Raw genomic sequence first — 22,709 nt, 5'->3', positions numbered from 1 at the left:
GTCGGATGCCAGTTCTTGCCTTGCGATAGAAGCGGCCATAGGACTGCCCACAACCATGTATATTGAAAGGAGTGGTGGAAAGCCAGGATTATCTGCATAGCAAGGTGTCTTACTGTTTTGCTCAACTCTTGCTAACATAATCCAAGGCTTCTGACACACTTATTGCCCTTATTGTAAAGGAATCTCTAAAGACATCTTCTCTCACCTGTGTTCAGACAAAAGAAATACCTTGTGTCTCCAAATTCCAACTTTTTTTCTCTCCACTTCCACTCTGCCAGTAACAATTAGTCAGACCTGGGCTCAAATCCCCAGCTGGCATGTTGTCTTGTTAGGTAAATAATTGCTGTAAGACTGCTGGGTCAGGTCTATACCAAGTAAAACTGGTAACTCCTCTCGTACAGCTTCCAGCTATTAAACACCTCCCTAAGTACATCAGGAATCTGTACATATTGTGGTGAAAAGACTCCGGTGAGCAGCCAACCTGAAACAAGAGCTGCAGCTTTAAAAATATTCACAAGGGCTTCACAAAGCAATCTCATGAAATCTGGATTTACTGGAGTATTAAGAAGAATATTTGGGAGTTTCCTAGCAGCATCTTAGATTTAAAAATCAGAGTGCTCAAGCTACTGTGTTAGGATTAACATCAGTCTAGTAAGGAATGTTCTGTTATTCCCTGTTTGACAGGGAAAGAAACCTGACCACAGACTTCTTTCAGTAAGCATCTGGGGAAAGATCATGCAGCAAAGTGGTGGCAAATTCAGGAGAAAAACAGCGGATTTCCCCTACCTGCCAGCTCCACTGCCTTTGAAAGTAGCCACATGCTTCATAAAGCAGCTATGGCCTTTTGGCTGTATTATGTGTCTAGGACCTCTGGATAGACAAATTGTTAGAAAAGGTGCTGATACTGCCTTCAGCTGCAACAAATTCTGGATGATACCTACAAGACCTATTGGCGGTAGGTACCCTGTGTCCCATGTGCAGTGACTCTGATGTGTCTGGGACACGTGTGACCTCTGGTATGTGAACTGCACTATTTGTTTGCACTATGCAAATCTATACATCACACATTGTACACTGTGGACAGGCTGACTTCACTGTGTGCAGATCAACTCTAGGTTGCAAGGAACAATACAAACTTTCACCAAAATCCAGTACAGTAAGTATTTCATAGGCACAGTGGATTCAGTGGGTACATACCGGACAGACTATACATACTTCTGCAAGAGAAATCACAGAGAGATATAGGAGCCTTTGCTTTTTAAATTGCAAAGGATTATAGAATCACAGAATGGTTTGGGTTGGAAAAGACCCTAAAGCTCATCTAGCTCCAACCCCCCTGCCATGGGCTGGGACACCTTCCACTAGACCAGGTTGCTCAAGGCTCCATCCAGCCTGGCTTTTAACACTGCTAGGGATGAGGCATAAAAGGATAGTAGGTGTGTTTTCTTGGCCTGTTCTCATGCATTAAGTATCAGAAAAAAAAAAAAGAAAAAAAGGAAAAAAGGAAAGGTTCTTTACCCAGTAGGAAAATATAATGAAGATAATAATGATAAGACAAGGGGTAATGGGCTCAAACTTAAACAGGGGAAGTTTAGATTGGATGTGAGGAGGAAGTTCTTTACTGTAAGGGTGGTGAGGCACTGGAATGGGTTGTCCAAGGAAGTTGTGAATGCGGTGTTCAAGGCCAGGTTGGACAGAGCCTTGGGTGACCTGGTTTAGTGTGAGGTGTCCTGCCCATGGCAGGGGGGGTTGGAACTGGATGATCTTAAGGTCCTTTCCAACCCTAACTATTCTATGATTCTATGATTTCACCTATATAATCCAATGAACATATATAAAGTACAGTGAGCATTCGACCAGAAATGTTTATTTAAACTCTTAATTCATCCAAATTGTTCTCTAGTAACAAAGAAAGTCCAACCAGCAGTGGCAAGTGTTCCTACCTAGTCTTACTGTATGGAAAATCTGTCTCTTTAGGATCCAATTCTGCTGCTGCTATATTGCATGTGGTACCTGACAGACCAGATCAGGCACTGGACCCATCTAGTACAGTAATCAAATGTGCCAGTTGCTCAAAGTACCAGCAGGGACAGGGTTTGAAAAGATACAGGTCAAACATGTTGGTCTGTAGGGCCCACCACAGGTACCCCACAGTGCTCCTCCAGGTTGTGTGTTGCCTTCATGCCTAAGGTACTGGTAACTCAGATACCAATCAGGACCTCATTTCAGAAGAAACCTGAGTTAATTTAATGCATCTACTTTTGGACTACAGCAAGATTGTCAGTGAAGGTGAAAGCACTGATAGTTAATAGATTTTCAACCAATTAAGCATAAGGTGATTGTGTTATAGAATCATAGAATAGTCACGGTTGGAAAGGACCTTAAGATCATCTAGTTCCAACCCCCCTGCCATGGGCAGAGACACCTCACACTAGACCATGTCACCCAAGGCTCTGTCCATCCTGGCCTTGCACACTGCCAGGGATGGAACATTCACAACTTCTTTGGGCAACCCATACCAGTGCCTCATCAACCTCTCAATAAAGATCTTCTTCCTTATATCCAGCCTAAATTGCCCCTTGTCCTGTCACTACAGTCGCTGATGAAAAGTTGCTCTCTGGCATCCTTGTAGGCCTCCTTCAGATATTAATGAGGTCTCCACACATCCTTCTCTTCTCCAGGCTGAACAGCCCCAACTTTCTCAGCCTATCTTCATACAGGAGGTGCTCCAGTCCCCTGATCATCCTCGTGGCCCTCCTCTGGACTTGTTCCAACAGTTCCATGTCCTTTTTGTGTTGAGGACACCAGAATTGCACACAATACTCCAAGTGAGGTCTCACAAGAGCAGAGTAGAGGGGCAGGATCACCTCCTTCGACCTGCTGGTCATGCTCCTTTTGATGCAGCCCAGGATATGTTTGGCTTTCTGGGCTGCGAGTGTGCACTGAAGCTGGCTCATATTCAGTTTCTCATTGACTAACACCCCCAAGTCCTTCTCCACAAGGGTGCTCTGAATCACTTCACTGCCCAGCCTGTAGTTGTGCCTGGGATTGCTCTGACCCAGGTGCAGGACCATGCACTTCATGAGGTTGGCATTGGCCACCTCACAAGTGTGTCAAGGTCCCTCTGATGGCATCCCTTCCGTCAAGTGTATAGACCAAACCACACAGCTTCGTGTCATCGGCAAACTTGCTGAGGGCGCACTCAATCCCACTGTCTGTGTCAGTGACAAAGATGTTGAACAAGACCGGTCCCAACACCGATCCCTGAGGGATGCCACTCGTTACTGGTCTCCAGCTGGACATTGAGCCATTGACCACAACTCTTTGCGTGCGGCCATCCAGCCAGTTCTTTATCCACCGAGTGGTCCATCCATCAAATTGATGTCTCTCCAATTTAGAGACAAGGATGTCGTGTGGGACAGTGTCAAACGCTTTGTACAAGTCCAGGCAGATGACGTCAACAGCTCTATCACTGTCCATCAGTTCTGTAGCCCCATCATAGAAGGCCACCAGATTGGTCAGGCAGGATTTCCCCTTAGTGAAGCCATGCTGGCTGTCAGCAAGCACCTTGTTGATTTTCATGTGCCTTAGCATGCCTTCCAGGAGAATCTGCTCCAAGATTTTGCCAGGCACAGAGGTGACACTGACTGGTCTGTAATTCCCCAGGTCATCCACTTTCCCCTTCTTGAAAATGGGGTTATATTTCCCTTTTTCCGGTTGTTGGGAACTTCACCTGACTGCCATGATTTTTCAAATATGATGGCCAGCGGCTTAGCAACTTCATTTGCCAGCTCCTTCAGGACCCACAGATGGATTTCATTAGGTTTCATGGACTTGTGCTCATTCAGGTTCCTAAGATGATCTTGAACCTGATCCTCTCCTACAGTGAGCTTAAAAGGTTTTCATTCTTCCACTCCCTGCATATGTCTTTTGAGCAGCATGTGAGCATCTGCCAGTGAAGACTGCGGCAAAGAAGTCATTGAGAACTTCAGCCTTTTCCAAATCCAAGGTAGCCAGTTTTCCTGTTTCCTTTTGGAGAGGGCCCACATTATCCCTAGTGCTTCTTTTGGTGGCAACATACCTATAGAAGCCCTTCTTGTTATCCTTGACATCTCTGGCCAGACTCAATTCTAGCTTGGCCTTATCTTTTCTCACCTGGTCCCTAGCTTCCCAGACAATGTCCTTATATTCCCCCCAGGCCATCTGCCCTCACTTCCACCTTTTGTAAGCATCTTTTTTCATTCCGAGTTTGCTCAGCAGCTCCTTGTCCATCCAAACCTAAACTGTAGGTCATTTATTTCATATGGGCTAATAATACTAAAAATGTTCAGCTTTAGGAAAAATCATTCTCTTTTAGTCTGTTAGGAAGGAAGAACACAGTTTAAGCAGTGAGGCTTTATAAGATGAGCCATCAAGAAACTTTCCCCTACTTTTGATGCCAATCTGGGAAAAGATTTTGTGCATTTTCTAAGGATAACCAAATAGTAATTTCAGGCTTCCTATGTTTATATGGATTTTTATTTCTGTATCATTTCTCCCCAGGTATAGTTCTCTGTATGCAAAGGGTAAACTGTGATTCATGCATAGAAAGTCATCTAATTAATACAAGAAATACTTTGAACAAGATCACAGGAGTGGCAAAACCGGAACAGCTTATTGGTCTGTTACATCAGACATTTGCTTCTGGGATGGCCTATATTCTTGGGTGAAAAAAAAACAATCCACCAGAAAACAAAACAAACCAAAAGCAAGTTTACACATATAGGAGGGATCTTCGCAGTCTTACACAGTGAAAAAAATTAGCTTTGGCAGTCAGGAGCAATCACGTTTTCTGAAGCATGAGGACATAGTTCTTAGTTGTTGTTACAGTATCTGGAAAAAACCCTAGCCTGCTGAACATTTTGACTTTGTACATTCTGTGGAGATGCAGGTTTTGCTGGTGCTCAGTACCAGAAGTAAGTCACGCAAAAACCAGTGTTTATGGTAGGAACCAGGGTACTTCATCTGAGCCAGAATCAAATGAGTGAATTCTGCATCATCTTCTCGAGAACAGGTTATTTCAGTTAAACAGCTTAAATTTTGGTACCTTGTTAGTTTGTTGGGGGTTCTTTTTGAAAGGTATGAATTGGGAGAGCTGTCATTTCCATGTGTTTCAGCTTCAGCCTTGTGATATTTGATGCCTGTCTTACAACCCAGCTTCTAGATGTATTTGAATAATCAAGAATTTCACAGGTTTTAAAATGTCAGAAAAGAGAAAGCCAACAAGAAAGAGCAGACCTAAGCGAAGAACACTGGCAGCCCTCCCGTGCTTTCAGAAAGCACACTGTGACGCTTTTGGAGCTGGTCTCGGAGTCCCTCCTAGAGGAAGCCGCCGGGCACGCAAACCCTGCCCGGCTAGCCCCGGTGGCCGTACCCTGCCGGCCGCTGCTGCGGCGGGCCGGGGCAGGGCTGATGGAGGGCCGGGGCCGCCCCTGGGGCGGTCCGTGTGGGGCGGTCCCTCCGCGGCCTACAAAGGACGGTGCGCGGCGCTCTCCAGAGGCTAAAGCAACCGCGCGTGGGGGCTGTTGCGGTCTTTCGCACCACGCCGAGCGTCCCACGGCGCTCGGCCCCTCCGCGGCGGAGCGTCTCCGGCCGCCCGCGCCGCATAAGGCAAAGGCTTTCCGACTTCAGCTACAGTGCTAGCTAAGTCGGGGAAGGCAACACGGAGCAAAGCCGCGCGTCCCCCCGCCTCCTGTCGGCTGAACGGGCCAGCATGGCGCGGGGAGCGGAGCCGGCGGGCGAGCGGCGGCGCTGCGGTCAGTGCGCGGCCGGGGAGGCGGCGGCCGGCGCCGCTCGCCGGGCGATGGTGGTGGGGCCGGCACGGGGGGCTCCGACGCGGGTGGCTTTGCGCTGAAAGCGGCGTTGGGTTCCTCCAGCGGTTCGGTGCGTGTGCCCGAATCGCCTTTAGCATTTGTTTCTTGTTTCTCGTTTAGGATCTGTGGTTGCCTATTTTACCTCGGCAAAGTTTCTCCTTTACCTTGGGCATGCACTGTCCACTTGGGTAAGTAAAATACTGGCCTGGTGGAAGTAGGATTTTATTAATCTACCAATGAACATTATTGGTACTTTAAAAAAAAAAATACTCATAAAATAGGACGCCACCACGGAGACAGAGTTCGTGGTACAACACCTAGCTGTTAAAGACCTTCATCATCTTTACATGGTATGATGCTGCACTAGATCCAGTTTTCAGTGGTGCAGTAATCAGGTTTCCTGAAGGCCTGGTTCTGTAGTTCTGTACCTTTTTATGGTTTTATGTAACTACAGAACCCGTGAGATTCTTTATAAAGTAAGTTCTAAGTGAAAGAGATTAAGCGTAGTCTATAGCAGAATGAAAGATGGTCCATTGCAGCATGTATCTGAAGGACCTGTATGCTTAAGTGCACTTAACTAGTTGGAAATACAGTGTTTTGGATGGACCCATTAGCTAGTCGCTAGCAAATCTGTTGAGTGCCAGATGTCATCCCTTTTTCTGTCAAAATGCCTGTCTTCTGAAATGCTTGCTTTCTGTACTAAAGTAACTTGCTACACCAGTTTTTACTCACTTGAAAGATACTAACAATCTTAAAAATGTGCGCTAAAAATAGATTACATGCTTCTATTCCGTATAATACAATGAAGAATATTGGTATCTTATAGTACAATCTCAAGTCTCCATCCAATGGCTTGATTCAAAAGAAGTGGAAAGTTTTCTCCCTGATACTCCCTATTTTGTGTGTAGTCCTGGATTTGGATTGGTTTAATGTGTGCTTTGTATAGCACTGAACAAATGGCTGGTACAGTTATTACAACATTGCATTGCGAACTCTGGCAGCTCCTCACTTTCACTAACCTGAAAGGTCATATTGATGTTTCTGTTAATGGAAGAAGGCTCAGGGTGGTATCAAACTTGTTTAAACAAGTGCAATATTTTACCTATTATTAATGGTAGCTGAGAGGTGATGTTTGTCTCGCTGCTGTTTGGAGGCCAGGTTGTTCCCTGCAGCAGTTTGTCAGCCATTGCCTGTACCTGGCAATTTGGCCAGCCCTGCTTACTCCTCTCTGATGAGCACTTCAGAGCTCTGGAGCAGAGCTGCTCTCTGAGCTCATGAGTAAAGGTGACAAAGCAGAGTTTGAAAACAGTGTCACACACCATAACGAACATTAGGCTGCAAGGTGTCAATTCAGCTGCTTAGCTGTATTAATGGTGTACTCCTTGTTCCAGTGTGCTTTCTTTTGTGCTGAATATCTTGACTCAAATCAACTTCTGTGCTGAAGCAACAGAAATACAACTTAACTTCCACAAAACTGGGCACAGGACTGCAACTTTTGTATTTCCTAAGCTGTCGTGGGCCTGTAGTTTGAGTGGTTTTGCTAACAGGAGTAATAAACAAGCACCGTAATCTTCAGAACTCTAAGAAATGGATCATCTTGTTCTAAAATGGCCATATCTGCAATACAAAACCTGCTAGAAATGTGGTTTTGCTGGAATTGAGAGATAATTTGGTTTCTGTGTTACTAAGCCATTCCCAAATACCAGGAGCTGTAAATCATTATACATGTCACATCTCCACATGTGTTCAGACTTCAACAAAGTCTGGACTATGTCTTGGGCTCTTGTTCAGTAAAGCATTTGAATATGTCCTTGGTCTTGATCTTAATAGGCTGGACTGTGCTGCTGAACTGCAGTCTCAGACCTGACGCTGTTGCGTATATGTTTTTAGTTCACTGCTGTCTATCACTCATCATAAAGAAAGCACAGAATAAAACTGGTTTTGCCTTGTTGGTACCAGGCCTAATAATTTCCAGGAAGTGAGCTGCAACTTCCCAGCCTTGTCTGTGCTACTCGGGCCTTGGGAGGCCTGTCAGTAGGTAGTAGCCTGTGCTGCTTCACATGTTGGTCTTAGTTCAGTCTGAGATGATTATAAGGATAATTATAATGACAGAAGAGAAGGAACCATCTTTAAAAGGCTGGTGAGGCTAAACAGCTGTAGTTATTTATTTTGAAGTGTTGAAATATCCACATTTGAGACATCTTAAAGTGGGATTAAGGATATATAATCAATGGTTTGCTGATTTCTTAAGGCAGTATTTACTATCTAAATTTCAATAGATCCTAGCTTGAAATTCCATACTGCTTCAAACCCCTGCAATTCACTAATATTATTCTTCTGTAACACTAATTTATCTCTGTTCACTCTTTATGTTTTGGTTTTGTGGAGTTTGTTTGCTTTTATTTTGAATTCTTCAAAGAAGCTCATTCTTCCACATTGGTACAGCTTCAGTTACCTCAGAATTATCTGTGTGGATTGGCCCGTTCAAAATATTCTGGGTATGCTTATGTTTGCCTTTTTTTTTTTTATCAGTTTAAATAAAAAATAAAATTACAGAAATCCCCCAGAGTTTTTTCTTGAACAGGTAAATTTATTTTTCCCTCATGATAGGGTTGTAAATTTTTTTCTGCCAGTGGTTAAGGAAGCAAATATGAATGCTTACACATTACAGTGTTTGAAGAAACCTTGTTTAGACAACTTCAGTAACATTAAAAGGCAAATTCTCTTTGTCTAAGCTACGCTGAAGATGTTAATCAAACTTCACAATAACTTTGACCCCCCAAATAGCATGCTTTTTATGTATCTTGATTGCTGTGTTGCATGGTATGTTAGATTTGTCAGACTTTGCCTTTTAGAAGTGCTTTTATGTTACACCTCCCCCAGTCCTGTAGAATATTGGAGGTCCTTTACTGTTGCTGTATCACATAGCAATTGCTTATTTAAGGCAGCAGAATGACTGGTTTATAAAAGACTAATATTAGGGACCCTTAGTAAACATACTGTGTGCCCTAGAATAGTATGAGTTGCTTCTGTTAATCTGCTTTTGTTATTTATTAGATAAAGCATTTTCTGTAGGGCGTTTCTTGCAATATGTTTAAAAGCAAAATGAGATGTGACTCCCATCATGTGACAGCAGAAAAACCTTGATGTCTACATTAGCAAGATATAGGACTTTTGGTAGCAAAACAAAAAATATTGTGTATAGTATGAAAACTGCTTGACTATGTTCAGGATTTTGGGCTTCTTTTTTATCTGTAGTAAGTGCTCTCACAACATGAAAAGCTTGTATTCTAAGCACTAGGTAAACAGCAATAGGCTAAGTAGGTTGAACTAGCAATGAGTTTGCGTATATTAAATGAGCTCTGATATTCTGTCTTAATAGTATCCTATTAACATTATTAAAAAGAGCTTAAGCCATTGACTTTAGAAACTTTAGCTAATATTTAGGACAACACCTTTCTTGATTTTACCATGGCTATCCTGAATTACAGCAAGCTTTGGCTTGTGTTGCTCTGATGTTTTAAAGCAGCATTTAAGTTTTGATCATCTGAGATCAAACTGCAATCTTGAAAAGTTATATAAATAATAACAGTAATCAATAAATCTGTTGGTAATACTTGATCTGTGCTGAAGAATCTATGTAAGCTTTCTGGGATTTGTTGCATGTGGCTGCTAACAGACTTTGTCCTTTAATGTTATAATGGAAAACAGCTGGGGTTTTTAATGTGGTGTTGCAAGCGGTTATGTTGCACTTGATTAGAACAGATGATAGTGGGATAAAAACAATGGTGGTGGGATGCAGTCATCAAAAAAAAAAACCAACAAAACCCATCTCCCCCAGTAAACAAATTCCCCCCCCCCCCCCGCACACCACTGGATGTGTAACAAACCTTTATTTTCTTACATATTTTCATCAGGGCATTAATAAGATAGTCGACCCATGTGCTTGGAAAGTACAAATTGTAATGCTGTGTATGTATTCTCTGTTACTCTTAAAGGGAGATCGTATGTGGCATTTTGCTGTGTCTGTATTCCTGGTTGAACTTTATGGAAACAGCTTACTCCTGACGGCTGTCTATGGACTGGTTGTGGCGGGATCAGTTCTTCTCCTGGGAGCCATTATTGGAGACTGGGTGGACAAGAACTCCAGGCTCAAAGGTTAGATGCCCAGAGCAGGTTATTTACTTAAGGATGGATCAAATTAATGGCAAAGATAAGGCTAATAGAGTTAACTCTTCAAGTCAAATACGAGAATGGGGCTTGCAGATGTTTTTTTTTTTTTTCAGAAGGGTAGTTTTTCAGAGTGGTAATGGTTACAGAGGTAGTGTTAAGGACAGGAGCAAAACAGTTTACATCATGCTATGTCTGCTACTCAGGCTAAACCTGTATGATATATAGAGATGCACACAAATGCAAAAGGTAAAAAGCACAGAACTTCAAGGGCTACAGACCAAATTCTTTACTGTCTAATACTAACATACACTCAAATTACTTGTTGCTGTAGTCTGTAGTCATTTATTAATAACATGGCATCAGGTTCTTACACATACTTATTTTCCAAAAGCTTACAATATCATTCCATGATATGCTGAAGAAGAATTTTAGAGCATCGCTTAAAAATAGTGTCAGCATTTAAACAGGTGCAGTTTGGATTTTGATTGAGAAAAGAACTACTTGGACTGGAAATTAAGAGCAGTGAATTGTTCAGAGCTGTGAAGTTATGACAGATATTTGTTTCTCTAAGACAATGGAAGATTCAACATCTGAAACAAAGTATAGTTTTATCGCTTATATTTTAGGGGGGGAAATGGGAAAATAAAAAGTTTTAAAGAATCTGTGCGTGTGCCTTACTTGTAACCTCCTTAAGCTTATAGTTAGCTCATTCTTCTGATCATAACTCTTTCTCTCTGCTTTGATTTAAAACAGTGGCCCAGACATCCCTGGTTGTACAGAATGCATCAGTCATCCTGTGTGGTGTTATCCTGATGATTATCTTCTTGTTTAAGACACAGCTTTTAACCTTATACCATGGATGGCTTCTTGTGAGTGCTTGAACTTGTTAATAAGGAATTAACTTGCAAAGAAATTTTGGGAAGCATGGGAGACATGAATTTTTTCTTTTTTTTTTTCTCTAGTCTGTTTAGACATTCCTGGGAGCTAAAGCTGGAAAAGGGAACTTTGAGCTGGTTGGGTAAACAGAGGTGGTTGTTTTCTTTCAGGAATTGTAAAGTAGACTTGGTCTTATTTTGTCTGAAGAATAACATTGAAATGTATAAATTCAAATGCAAAAGTGTCTTTTCTGGTTTTACAGGGTACGAGTGGAGATCTCCCTTCATCAGTTTTCTCACATTGTAATTTTCCCCCCCCATTTCTCTAGACGATGTGCTATATCCTGGTTATCACAATAGCAAATATTGCCAATTTGGCCAGCACTGCTACAGCAATCACAATTCAGAGGGACTGGATTGTTGTGATTGCAGGGGAAGACAGAAGCAAACTGGCAGGTGAAATATGTTGCCTTTTTAATGCCTTCAATGTATTACTTTCCAAGTTTGTTTTTTAGACTAGAGTTTTACAGAGGTCAGCGCATCTTTGAGTTCCATATATTATGAGAAAACAGCAGGTAAAAAGGGCAGCATTTATTTTCCTCTTTCCTGCTTTGGATTACACTTGCTGAAATTAGAAATTACTGTTGTGACCATAATTCAGTTAGGCATCCCTAAACTTGTTTTGTCCTCCTTTTAGTCCTACTGCAGCTTTGTCAGAACTTTATTCTTGCCAGATACTTAAATCAAATAACCAGTGTTTAATAGAAAAGCTATTTAACTTCAGGCATTTAAAGCCAAGTGTTGCAACACTTTATTTTTAGGTCTGTGGAATGAAACAGAAAACTCTTGCATAACTGGGCTCATCACATAGGGATCAAAGAAAGAGGTACATGAGAATGAAGTCCAGAACAGTAAAGGAGGCAGATCAGGAAACTTCCAGTAGGAAATGCTGTTCATGCAAATCTGTTTAAAATCTTGCACTTCTGTAGCATTAGATGTCTTAACTCAGAGCTGTGAACACTCTTCAGTTGGAGCTGAAAGCTCTGTGTTCCTCTGACATCTGATACCTTTGGTATTAGACTACAGACTTCATCTTATTTTTTGCCTCGCAAATATTTTTCCTCCTTTCCCACCTTTCTTTTCTCTTTTTGGGAGAGAGAGTGAGCTTCCATTCAAATTTTAGTGCAGCTTGGCATTATGACACTATTTGAATGTGAGAGACTGTTTGGGGTCCTCTCCAAGGATGTGTTAAACCTGACTCACTTTTGCTGGTCCCAAGGCCATTCAAACCAAGGATGTATGATTGATCTTAGCTGTGCTGCTGCTTTGATTGTAACAGTGTATGAGAAGCAGAGAAGCAGCATTTTTTTTTTTTTTTTTTGCAATGAACTTGGGCAGGTTGTGCGGGCTCTGAATCATTCCTATAAGGGAACTTAAGCCTCCCGAGGAAGAGGAACTGATACTGAAGTGCAAACAAGGCACAGAACAGCCTAACATTGGCAAGTCATTAATAGCTCACTAAACTAATTCTGTGACTAAAGTTTTAAGCCTGACTTAAAACTTTAAGCAGAGTTTAGATACCTCCAGGACTAGACAGCATTTCACTTTCTGGACTCTTTGTTTGAAGTTGCCTAAATTGCCCAGAGTTTGGTTTATATGCCAGAGTCCTTTCAGGGATTTGAATCCTATATTGTAGATTTATTCCTGATGTTTATCTCCAGTGAAGAAATCTTACTTGCCCATCTCATCCAGGAGAGGCTAGTTTTTAATTAGATGCATGCAGTGTCTTGCTTTTGTTTCCCGGTATACACATATTCGGCCATGGCTGTTTATTTTTGACCTTGCAGTGCCTTTCTAGGTTATGCCTTTTGTAGAACAGCAGTGCAGGTTAACTTCTTTATGCATGTGAATCATGAGTAGAAAAGTTATCTTTCCATAAAAGCCTTAAAGTCCTAGTGGTTCTCATTAACCTTTCTTGTGTCAGTTCTTACTCAGCAAATTCTCTCCCCAGTCCCTGTACTACTTACTACACATGAGATAAAGTACAGACCACACCTACATGGGAGGCAGTCCTGCCTCTGTGCTACTTCATGTCAGACAGAATTGTATGACCACTTACACTCTGTACTGAAGAATCAGGCAAGAGGTTACTCTGAATGCTCATGCAACTTAATTTAAAAACAAGAAAATCCCTTGAACCAAGCACCTTAGTTTAACAAACATATCTAAAGGATCTTTTCCAGGCTGAATAGGGTTGTTATGTGTTTAATCATAATGTAATTTGGAGACTGTTGAAATTTCTTAACATAAAAAAAAACCAAACACCAGTATTGACATGTTTGAAAATACTGTTGTACCTCTTTGCACTGTTAACTAAGGCTCCTCTTTGAGGAAAGGTAGCTTAGTGGACTAGGGAAATAAAAAGTTGCCCTTTTTCATTGTCCTTGATTTAATTTTTCCATTGACTCTTACTTTGTTTCTTTCCTTTGTGGAAATATTAGCTTTCCTGAAATAACTTGGAACCCCAAAGCTTAGTTCTTGGAATTTCTAAAGCCAAATGTTATGCAAGTATCTAGCTTACTCATCTTAGTTAACCATCGGTCAAATAATTAACATTGAATTGACTTTGAATTCTAAATAGAATAATCTAAACATTTATTTGAATGGCAAGGAGTAATTTTCTGTAGACTCAGAAAAGCAGCTTCATAGTTACACACAATTTCACTTGCGTTTCAAGATCTCCAATTTCATAATAGGATTCTAAAATGGGTTTGAGATGTACTTTTAAGCAGCCTGAAGCCCTGATGTGCAGAACCATTGAGCCTCTGGCAACTTCTAGGCATAGAATGATGGCACCACTAATTGGAAGCTTACAGGAGCCCAGAGGGTGTAATGCCACTCCAGTGGATAAGACTGGGGAGGGCGAGACATCCCCTACCAGCAAATGGAAGATGCATTCATGCTAAGAATAGACTACTTGTTTTGACTGTAAACATCAAAGTGTGGAACAGAAAGGAGTGAGGACTTTGCTCACTAAGTTCTGAAAGTGCCTACAACTGCCATCAACCATTGTGACTCGATAAGGAAATTTAAAGGCATTTCAAAGGTCTGCTGCTATCGTGGTGGGAACTGTGGTCACCATTTATTAGAATTGAATGGAGGAGATTAAGAAATATATGGCCCAATATTGGGAGATAGTAGTTGCTAGAATAATCTTTATAGGAAAGAATTCTGCCGTATGAGGTACCTTTTAATGTCTGGAGTTGTACATGCAGGGTTTGAATGTTACAGAAATAGGCTTAAGTGTCCATAATGTCGCTAGGACGTAAGAGTAATCTTATCCCATCACTAACAGTTTTACCAGCAGTAGTATACTTCCACTGTGAATCCAGCATGCTAAACCGGGTAGACCTCAGGCAGGCAAAACTGGTGGGAGTAGGGTTTTGGCTTACAAACATATTGGTTGGTCACAATAAACTTAAACATTAACATACTTTAAAGGTATCTCTGGTCAGCAGTCTAACTCCTGCTGGAACCACTTGCAGTTGGAGTAAGACTTCTTAGTGTGATGTGTATACATGTGCAATTCTCAATTACATTTGTCAGTATTTCATTGTAAGTGTTCAGCAATTGCTTCATATCGTCAACTGATTTTTGACAGATATGAATGCCACAATAAGAAGAATTGATCAGTTGACCAATATCTTGGCCCCAGTGGCAGTTGGTCAGATAATGACATTTGGCTCCCCAATGATTGGCTGTGGATTCATTTCTGGTTGGAACCTGATGTCGATGTGTGTGGAATATCTGCTGCTCTGGAAGGTTTATCAGAAAACCCCTACTCTGGCTCTCAAATCTGCAAAAGTTGAAGAATCAGAACTGAAACAGCTGAATGTAAAGAAAGGTACTGAAAACACAAAAGTAACTGTTCAAATTCACAGTATACTCACTGAATCAATCGATCTTAAAGTGTTGACTCTTGTCTTCTGCAGACAGTGCTTTGAGGCCTGTATAGCTTTTTACTCATAGCTTGGAGGTTTCAGGTTGTGGATACAGAGGCTCTTAAGTAACAGTACATTTACAACCATTTGAGGAATCCCTTAAAATGCAGCCAAAGAATGAATTTTGTCCTTTTTAAATTAATTTTTTAGAGTAAGTCTGCCCTGTTACTTAGGGCTGATTGTAAGAAATGCTTTTATCCATCTATACCATAACTAATAAACTGGACCCTTTGCTCTGCAGTGTCTGTAAGCAAAACAGCCTGTGTAGGTCGTGCTCTTTCTTGCTAACTCAGTACTAACAGGCATTCAGGAGGTTGTAGAGTAGGTAGTAATATTTCTAGTCTGGCATGCTTCAGTGAGTTCCACATGCTGCAGGAAATGGAGAAAAAAATAATCTACTTTGAGCCTTTCACTGTGCTTCCTTGGTCAACATGAGCAACTTTGATTTGCAATTTATATGGCTATGACTATAAGCAACCTTAAAATTGGTATTAACATTTCTTAAGATAGTTTTCATGTCAGAAATTAAAATTGCTTTAGAAGCAGACTGTTTATTATGAAGTATTGGAAACATCAGATACTGGAATACAAAACAAGCCTTTTCCCATTTTTAAGGTAGCAGTACATGAATACTGCTGAAAGCTCATGCTATGGGCTCCCAACTACAGCATGCTGTGGGTTTTATATTTTTAAAACAAATATTATGAAGAATTGCTGGCTTTTTTTTTTTTCTTTAAGAGCTAGTAAGCAATCTGTTCTTTGCCCAGTATAACCAGCAGATCCATTGTGGTAATAGCTGGTCCAGTGAGCTATTGGACTAGGCTGATCTCAGCCTGGGATAGGAAAGCAAAATAAAGAGCATAGAAGGCTCTATAGATTTGAAGCTGGCTCTTGAATGTTCCTGAGAAATGAAGCATTTAGCTAATGTCAGCATGTAACAAAAAGTCTGCCATTGCAGTATTCTGATTTCAGCAGAGGACTTGCATTTTTAAAAGCTGCCGAAAAGCTTCACGTCTCGCTTGCTGTATGTGGAGTTTGTTTCAAACTTGACAGTGTAAAAACCCTGCTCAGGCATCCAAACATTTGTATCGTTTTTATCTACTCTGCTAATCTAAAAACTGCTGTGGGATTTTTTGATTATTGTTTGTCATCAGTGTAAGTGCCATTCTTCTGTATTGGAGTGAAAATGGAATTGTGGAAAAGCATGACCTGAGATTTACTTTTTTTTTTAAAATTTTGAAAGCTTTTGGCTTTGGTAGGCTTCAGCAAGGTTTTTTGTCTTGGTTCTTCTAATATAACATGAGATATTGACAGATGTTTAAGTATTTCCTTCTCTCTGTGGTTAGTGCATCTAATTAGAAAGCTATGCTAAATGCCAACTAACATTAGCATTCATTAAGCAAATAATTTCTTTATGGAAATAGAGCGTACAGTGTCAAGTCTGTTGAGAAGACGCAAGCCATGCTTTCTCCTACCACAGTTTAATTAAATAAGTAGGAGTTTAAGTTGATGGGGATAAACTTTACTTGATCTTACTAGACAGATGGGATTTAAGGACACTTTAAAACATTTAAATAATCAGAGGTTGATTGCAAAATTTAACTGATGCACTTCTGCAGCAGTGAACTTCCTAACTACAAACAATTGTCTTAGTTTGCACTCTGCACTTTCCAGGCAAGAATATATCTAACAGTTACATTTCTGTTTACAGAGAGTGACATGAAACCTGCCGAAGGAGTGCAGTTAATTGTTGAAAAAGATGTAACTGGCTTTGAGCCCCAACAGGAGAAGGAGATGAGCTGCGGTGCCCGGATTGCTGAGCCTTTCATCACTTTCCGTGATGGATGGGTTGCGTACTACAACCAGCCAGTGTTTCTTGCAGGCATGGGTCTTGCCTTTCTGTACATGACTGTTCTGGGCTTTGATTGTATTACTACAGGCTATGCCTACACTCAGGGTTTGAGTGGCTCAGTGCTAAGTCTCTTGATGGGTGCCTCAGCAGTCACTGGAATCATGGGAACAGTAGCTTTCACTTGGCTTCGTCGCAAATGTGGCCTTGTTCGCACAGGCCTCATTTCTGGAGTTGCTCAATTTGCTTGCCTGGTCTTATGTGCTGTCTCTGTGTTTATGCCTGGAAGTCCTATGGATTTGACTGTCTCCCCATTTGCTGACATCAGTGCTAGGCTGTTTGAAAGTGAACCATTACCTGCTATAGCATCTCCAGAAGATAAGCCTGAAGTGTTTTTTGCAACTGAAATGCCCAACTTGTTCAACGGGTCTACTACTCCGGCTAACAGCGACCCAGAGATGAGTCCTGAGCCTGTGCCTTTGCTCTCTGTTAGTCTCCTGTTTGCAGGAGTCATTGCTGCTAGAGTTGGTAAGTATTATATTTCTATTAAAATGTGGTCTATTGACTGTTTTTAGTTATAAAAGCACAATGCCTATTAACTAAATACAGGTTTGAGTTTATACCTGTGGGCTACATTTGAAGCATTGTATCATATTTCTAAGGCTAATTCATTACACTTTGCATAAAAATGTAATGATCTTGCAATAGTATTGCCAGTGCAGAGACTGCAGTACTAATTTCTTGCATATCATATATCACTAATAGCAGAGAAGTTGCAACAGTTGGAGGTGAATGTAACTTGTTTCTTTGCTCATTTCTAGATATCTTCGCTACCATATAAAACCATTCATTAATTGGAAACAATACAAAACACATCTGCTAAGAAAACCTTCGAACTTAGGAGTTCAAGAAATTAATCCATTCATTAAATGAATTGTCTAACCTTTAAACTTTTGACCAGCAAAGGGGTTTTAGAACAAACTTTTATTTGGCTGATACTTAATTTATTGAGGCATTGCTGGTTAGTGTTGTATTAGTATCTGCCAAAAGAAGAGGCAGTCAAATGCATAAATGTAATGAACAGCAATTCTCATCTGTAGAATTCTGAGGAATAAAATAATTTATTCACATGTATTAAGTTTGTTTGCAAGATAAACTTTTAAAACAGAACCATTAATGGACTAAAATAGTATAGAAGATAGTGTTAACAGAGACTAGGTGTAAATTACGTATTCTGCATAGTTTAAAATGTGCTTGATTATTTTTTTCATTACAAACATTTAATGCAAAACTTAGCAATTGTAGCTAGCATGAATACACTGTAAATAGCTGTAAACCAGCTGTTTAAATAGGGAACAGATGAACAAAACATTGTTAACTTGGTAGATATGTTGAAGCAAGATATTACAGGCAAGTTCATATGTCAAGCTGTATGTATTATTTCAGGTTATATTAGTAAAGGGTAAGTAAATTCCTTGACTGTCAGTGTGAAATCCATTCCAGGCTGACAGGAAACTATCCTTGTCCTGTGCTTTTTTTGGCAAAAGTGGAAAATTTGAAAGCATGAATTGAGTTTTGCCAGCAATGAAAGTTCATCATAAGAAGTCCAGTTGTACTGATAACTGTGTTTTCTGTCCACAGGCCTTTGGTCCTTTGATTTGACTGTCACACAGTTGCTCCAAGAAAATGTGGTAGAATCTGAAAGAGGCATCATAAACGGTGTCCAAAACTCCATGAATTATCTTCTTGATTTGCTGCACTTCATCATGGTCATCTTGGCCCCAAATCCTGAAGCTTTTGGCTTATTGGTGCTTATTTCTGTGTCTTTTGTTGCCATGGGCCACATAATGTACTTCAGATTTGCGCAGAAAACCTTAGGAAAACAACTTTTTTCATGCCGCACTCCTGATCCCAAAGTGTCTGACAGTTCACCAACTGGTAATACATCTACTGTCTGAGAGGATCCACTTCTCTTACTAACTTGCTACACAAATATAGTGGTTAAACACATATACTGCTTTTTGTGACCCTAAGGTGTTTCTCTAGAGTTGAATGCATAACTTAGCTGTTTGAGGAAGCTGTTCGAAGAGAGCTAAAAGTCATAGTGACCCTGTGAAAGTGTTACATGTTTGGTAGAGGACAACCTAATTGGATCTTGACAGCTGGTGTTTCAAAGGATCCCTACATCTAGTGCTTGATCTCAAAAGTTATGTTGACTTCCTGTTCCTGACCCCTACAGTGATACTTTAGTGGTTATACTAGCTCAATTTGTTCATGAATTCTGAACAATTCTTGTGTCTATTGAGCGAAACAAGGTGGTTTTTTTAGTTGCTTCAGAATAACTTGATATATATTATTTGATTTTTTTGTGGAGTTTTTCCTGTTTTCCCCCTTACCATGAACAATGGTATAAGCATCATTCTTGAATTCCTGAAGTGGACTCTTGAGTTCTGAGGTTTTCCCAAAATACGTTTTAGTATGCTGTTTTGGTTTAACTTTACAGAAACACCTTTGTAGGGTTTTTTGCATGTTTTCTTACAAATTAGATGAGTGCTAGGTAAAAGATGTTGTATTACACTTCTGTTGCACTTGATAAAGTAAAACATAGCCTCATCTTAGCAGAAGCTGTTGATGTAACATTAGAAAGCATGGCTTTTTTTAATTGCAAATGACGGGTCTGCTCAGGTTTAATGTAGCAGGAAGTGCTAAGGTCAGGAGTACTGGTACAGGAAGATAAAGTCTAGGGCTAACTTAGTTTTTGCAAGCAGCTTTAGTTATTTTTGCTGTTATTTTCAGAAACCCTACTAAAGCCTGATGTATTGATATATTATTAGTATTGCAGGCAAAAGAAGTCAAAGTGGTTTACTTGCGTGTATCTGTTTTACATGTATGTGAATTTTGACTTGTTTTGTTCTCAAATACTGCTAAGACAGTGAGATGTTGGACTGTGTGGCCCTCTAAAGCAACTTCGGAGCAATGAAGAGTGATAATATCCCTCTGATTTTCAGGAAGTTCTTGCATTTATTTTTTTTTTTACCCTGCATGTCTACTAACACAGTACTTCCATAGTCAGTAACTGTATGTGCACTTTTGTGGAAACTACACACTTTGCTCTCACAGTAGAGTTGAACCTGGTGGTGATCTGAATTTTCCTATGGCATGACTACGACTCCTAAACTTAAATCTTTGTAAAAATGTTTGTTTGCAAAATAATTGGTATGCAAAAACATACGCCATAAACTTGTGAAGGGTGTGCTCTGCAACTTTTAAGCCATTTTGTATTTTAGGTACTGTCCTTCACAGTCATCTGTGTTGCCAGACTTCAACCCTAGAATGTAAGTGTGTGAGCTCCATTGACATTAAAGGCGTTACACCAGGGCTGAGTCTAGCCATTCATCATAAAATTTTTAATGATTACATTATGTATCAAACTAAATAGAATGTGGCTTTTCTCTTGGATACAATATTTTGTAAGAGGAGTGGAACTGAATGTACAGCCAATGTACTTGTAGCCCTCAGTATTCAGTAACTGGATGTAACAGTTCTTCTCCTCTAATGGACCAAAACTACCCATTACTGCTATGTTACTGAAAGTGTCTCAGGGATGTTTTCACTAGCTTTATGAGTTTTTTACTTTGACCAAGCTTTAGGTTTTTAATAAAGTAAAATATGTAAATTAGAGTAGTTTTAAAAATTTGTGACTCAGTCCTGAGTGTAAGTTCTTAAGGAAAAGGGAATTTCTCCATCAGCAGGATTTAAAAGTCAGAAAACAAATAAAACAAACTTTTCTAGATTTACAGAATAAATATGCCCAAAGAATAGCCTGTACAGTATGTGATAAGTACACAAGTCACAAGTAAATAAAATACCTCTGATTTGCCAAATATGTTTTCTCACATGTATCTAATTTGAACTGGGACCAGATTTTAGTATTGCTGAATATAAATAAAGGTAGCCCAAATGTCAGTGAAAGCCTCCATACTGCACTTTGAATGTCTGAATGCCATTGTACTTGTTAGACTCACTGGCCATCAGGGAAACAAAGCTGAAAATGCAGCTTGTGGGCTGTTTATAGCCTACAGAGCCCAGTGTGCCTGAAGTTTTATGCTGTAGCAATCACTGAGCACCAGACATCCCAGAGAGGATGTATTCCTGAAGTCTGTAGAGCTCCAAAAACATAACAAATAGAGCTGGGAGCATACTATATTCCCATCTGTTTCCAAAGTTTGTCCTTTTTTTTTTTCCCACCAAGAGCAATGTAGTCTTATTTGAGTTGCATAGCAGTTTGTTTCATGAATAGTTCTACTAGGTAGTGCAGTCTGGATCTCAAGCCAAGAAGAGTAGTATTGGGAGGGGACTGGACATCTGTATTTTGTGCACATGTTGCTAGGATTCATATGAGCAGATACACACCTGGAAGGCAAGACAATCCTAAAAGAGAAAGAAGAAAGGTGGATGCTAGCTTTTAGAGGAATAATAAGGTCTAAATTGAAATCTTGAATCTATTGGTCTGGATCAGATGTCAAAAAATGTATGCTGCTTGAGCCCACCCCATTTGTGTAAGTCTGATGTATGCAGACACCTGTACTGATCAGTACTTTGAAGCAATGTGGAGCCTGAAGTCTTACTTAGCAGGACTTCCATTAAGGAAGCATTTCTGGCCTTGTATTTATTTATTTAAGAAAAAAAATGTATCCAATTTGGATGAAAACTGCCCTTAAAAAGTACCCACTAGAAATCAATCTTACAAAATAGCATATTTTATTATACAACCTTATGCTGGACATAGCATTGATTTTGTATTACTATTGTTAAAGCTGATGAATAAATTTACATAAAAAATTATTTGTTCTGTTTACTGAGTTTGTGGGTATCTTGCTATGCAATATTTAGCATGGATCTGGTAGATGAAGGTTTTCCATAGTGATGGGATGGAAACAGTCATGAAGCATAAATAATATGGAGAAATCAAGCAACAAGTATAGTAAATCCTTTCTGTGACCATATAGCTCTGTCTTTATTGAACTGATTTTTAATTTACCACTCACAGATATAACTTAAGACACAACAACTGAAAGTGAAGTTGTGCTCTTACAACCCAGGACTACCACTGGTGATGCAGCAGTTTTGTGTATTGACTTGCTGAGCAATGGAAAGCAAATGATTTACCTTCCCACTCATCTTTTGCCATACTGAATTTGAGATGACTGCCTTCTGTAGCAGCAACCTTTAGGTGAAAACATTAGGCACAATAATCTGGTTTTAGTCTTGAAAAGTACATCAGTTGAGTGTTTTATACAACATTGCTTCTTGTTACACGTATTTAGGATGTGCTTGTGTGATAAATCCGTCTTTGGAAGGATGCTGTGCTCATTCACAAGGATTTCCTTGATTCCTCTTTGAACTAGAGGTTTTCCTAGAAAAATACCTCTATCGATTGTGCCCAGTTACATTATTACCATGATATTCCCCTATGGGAATTAGAATTGGTAATAATTACTTATTCCCATGTGGAAATTGGAACGTGGTGAGTTGAAACTATGGGCTTTGTTGCATGTATCAGACCTAGTAGCATTAGGGTAAGTGGTGTACCTCTTTAATAGGAGCTACCAAAATGTTAGTGTTAAAGACAGATAAACATTCCGAAAATTTGAAATCAGTAATTTCCTTCACTGTCACTTACAAAATAAGAGCAGTATTAGAGTAGTGACTTGAAAATGTAGTTGCACGGATTCACCCCTGTAGGTACAAAGATTTGTCAATAGTATCGTGTAATATGCTTAATGGATAAAGAACACTTTTTCTGACTGAAGAAGGCCCTTTGCCATTTACTATTCAGTGGTTTCACTGTTTTCCTGTACTCAGCTGTTCACATTATGGGAAGTTCTCAATTTTCTAACACCCTGTGGAATTCACGGCTCAGCAACCAAAGGTAGAATGAGTGAAGATACCTATTGAT

General features: G+C 40.2%; 1 protein-coding gene across 1 annotated transcript; it reads left to right on the top strand.

The window, feature by feature from the left end:
- Positions 1–5,564: 5,564 nt before the first annotated feature.
- Positions 5,565–21,595, top strand: SLC40A1 (solute carrier family 40 member 1). The gene is made up of 8 exons (XM_057419769.1): positions 5,565–5,795; positions 5,973–6,040; positions 9,851–10,010; positions 10,779–10,894; positions 11,230–11,356; positions 14,562–14,804; positions 16,613–17,278; positions 18,392–21,595. Exons 1-8 carry the CDS (start codon positions 5,753–5,755, stop codon positions 18,706–18,708), a joined length of 1,740 nt encoding a protein of 579 aa, XP_057275752.1. The 5' UTR covers positions 5,565–5,752; the 3' UTR covers positions 18,709–21,595.
- Positions 21,596–22,709: the final 1,114 nt, after the last annotated feature.

This window comes from Pezoporus wallicus, unplaced genomic scaffold (genome assembly GCF_028554395.1).
Source record: "Pezoporus wallicus isolate ANWC-B61680 ecotype Strahan unplaced genomic scaffold, APGP_CSIRO_Pwel_v1 contig_4710, whole genome shotgun sequence".
NCBI classification, from domain to species: Eukaryota; Metazoa; Chordata; class Aves; order Psittaciformes; family Psittacidae; genus Pezoporus; species Pezoporus wallicus.
Note: the sequence above shows the minus strand (reverse complement) of the source record. Positions and strands in the feature narration are given on the sequence as shown.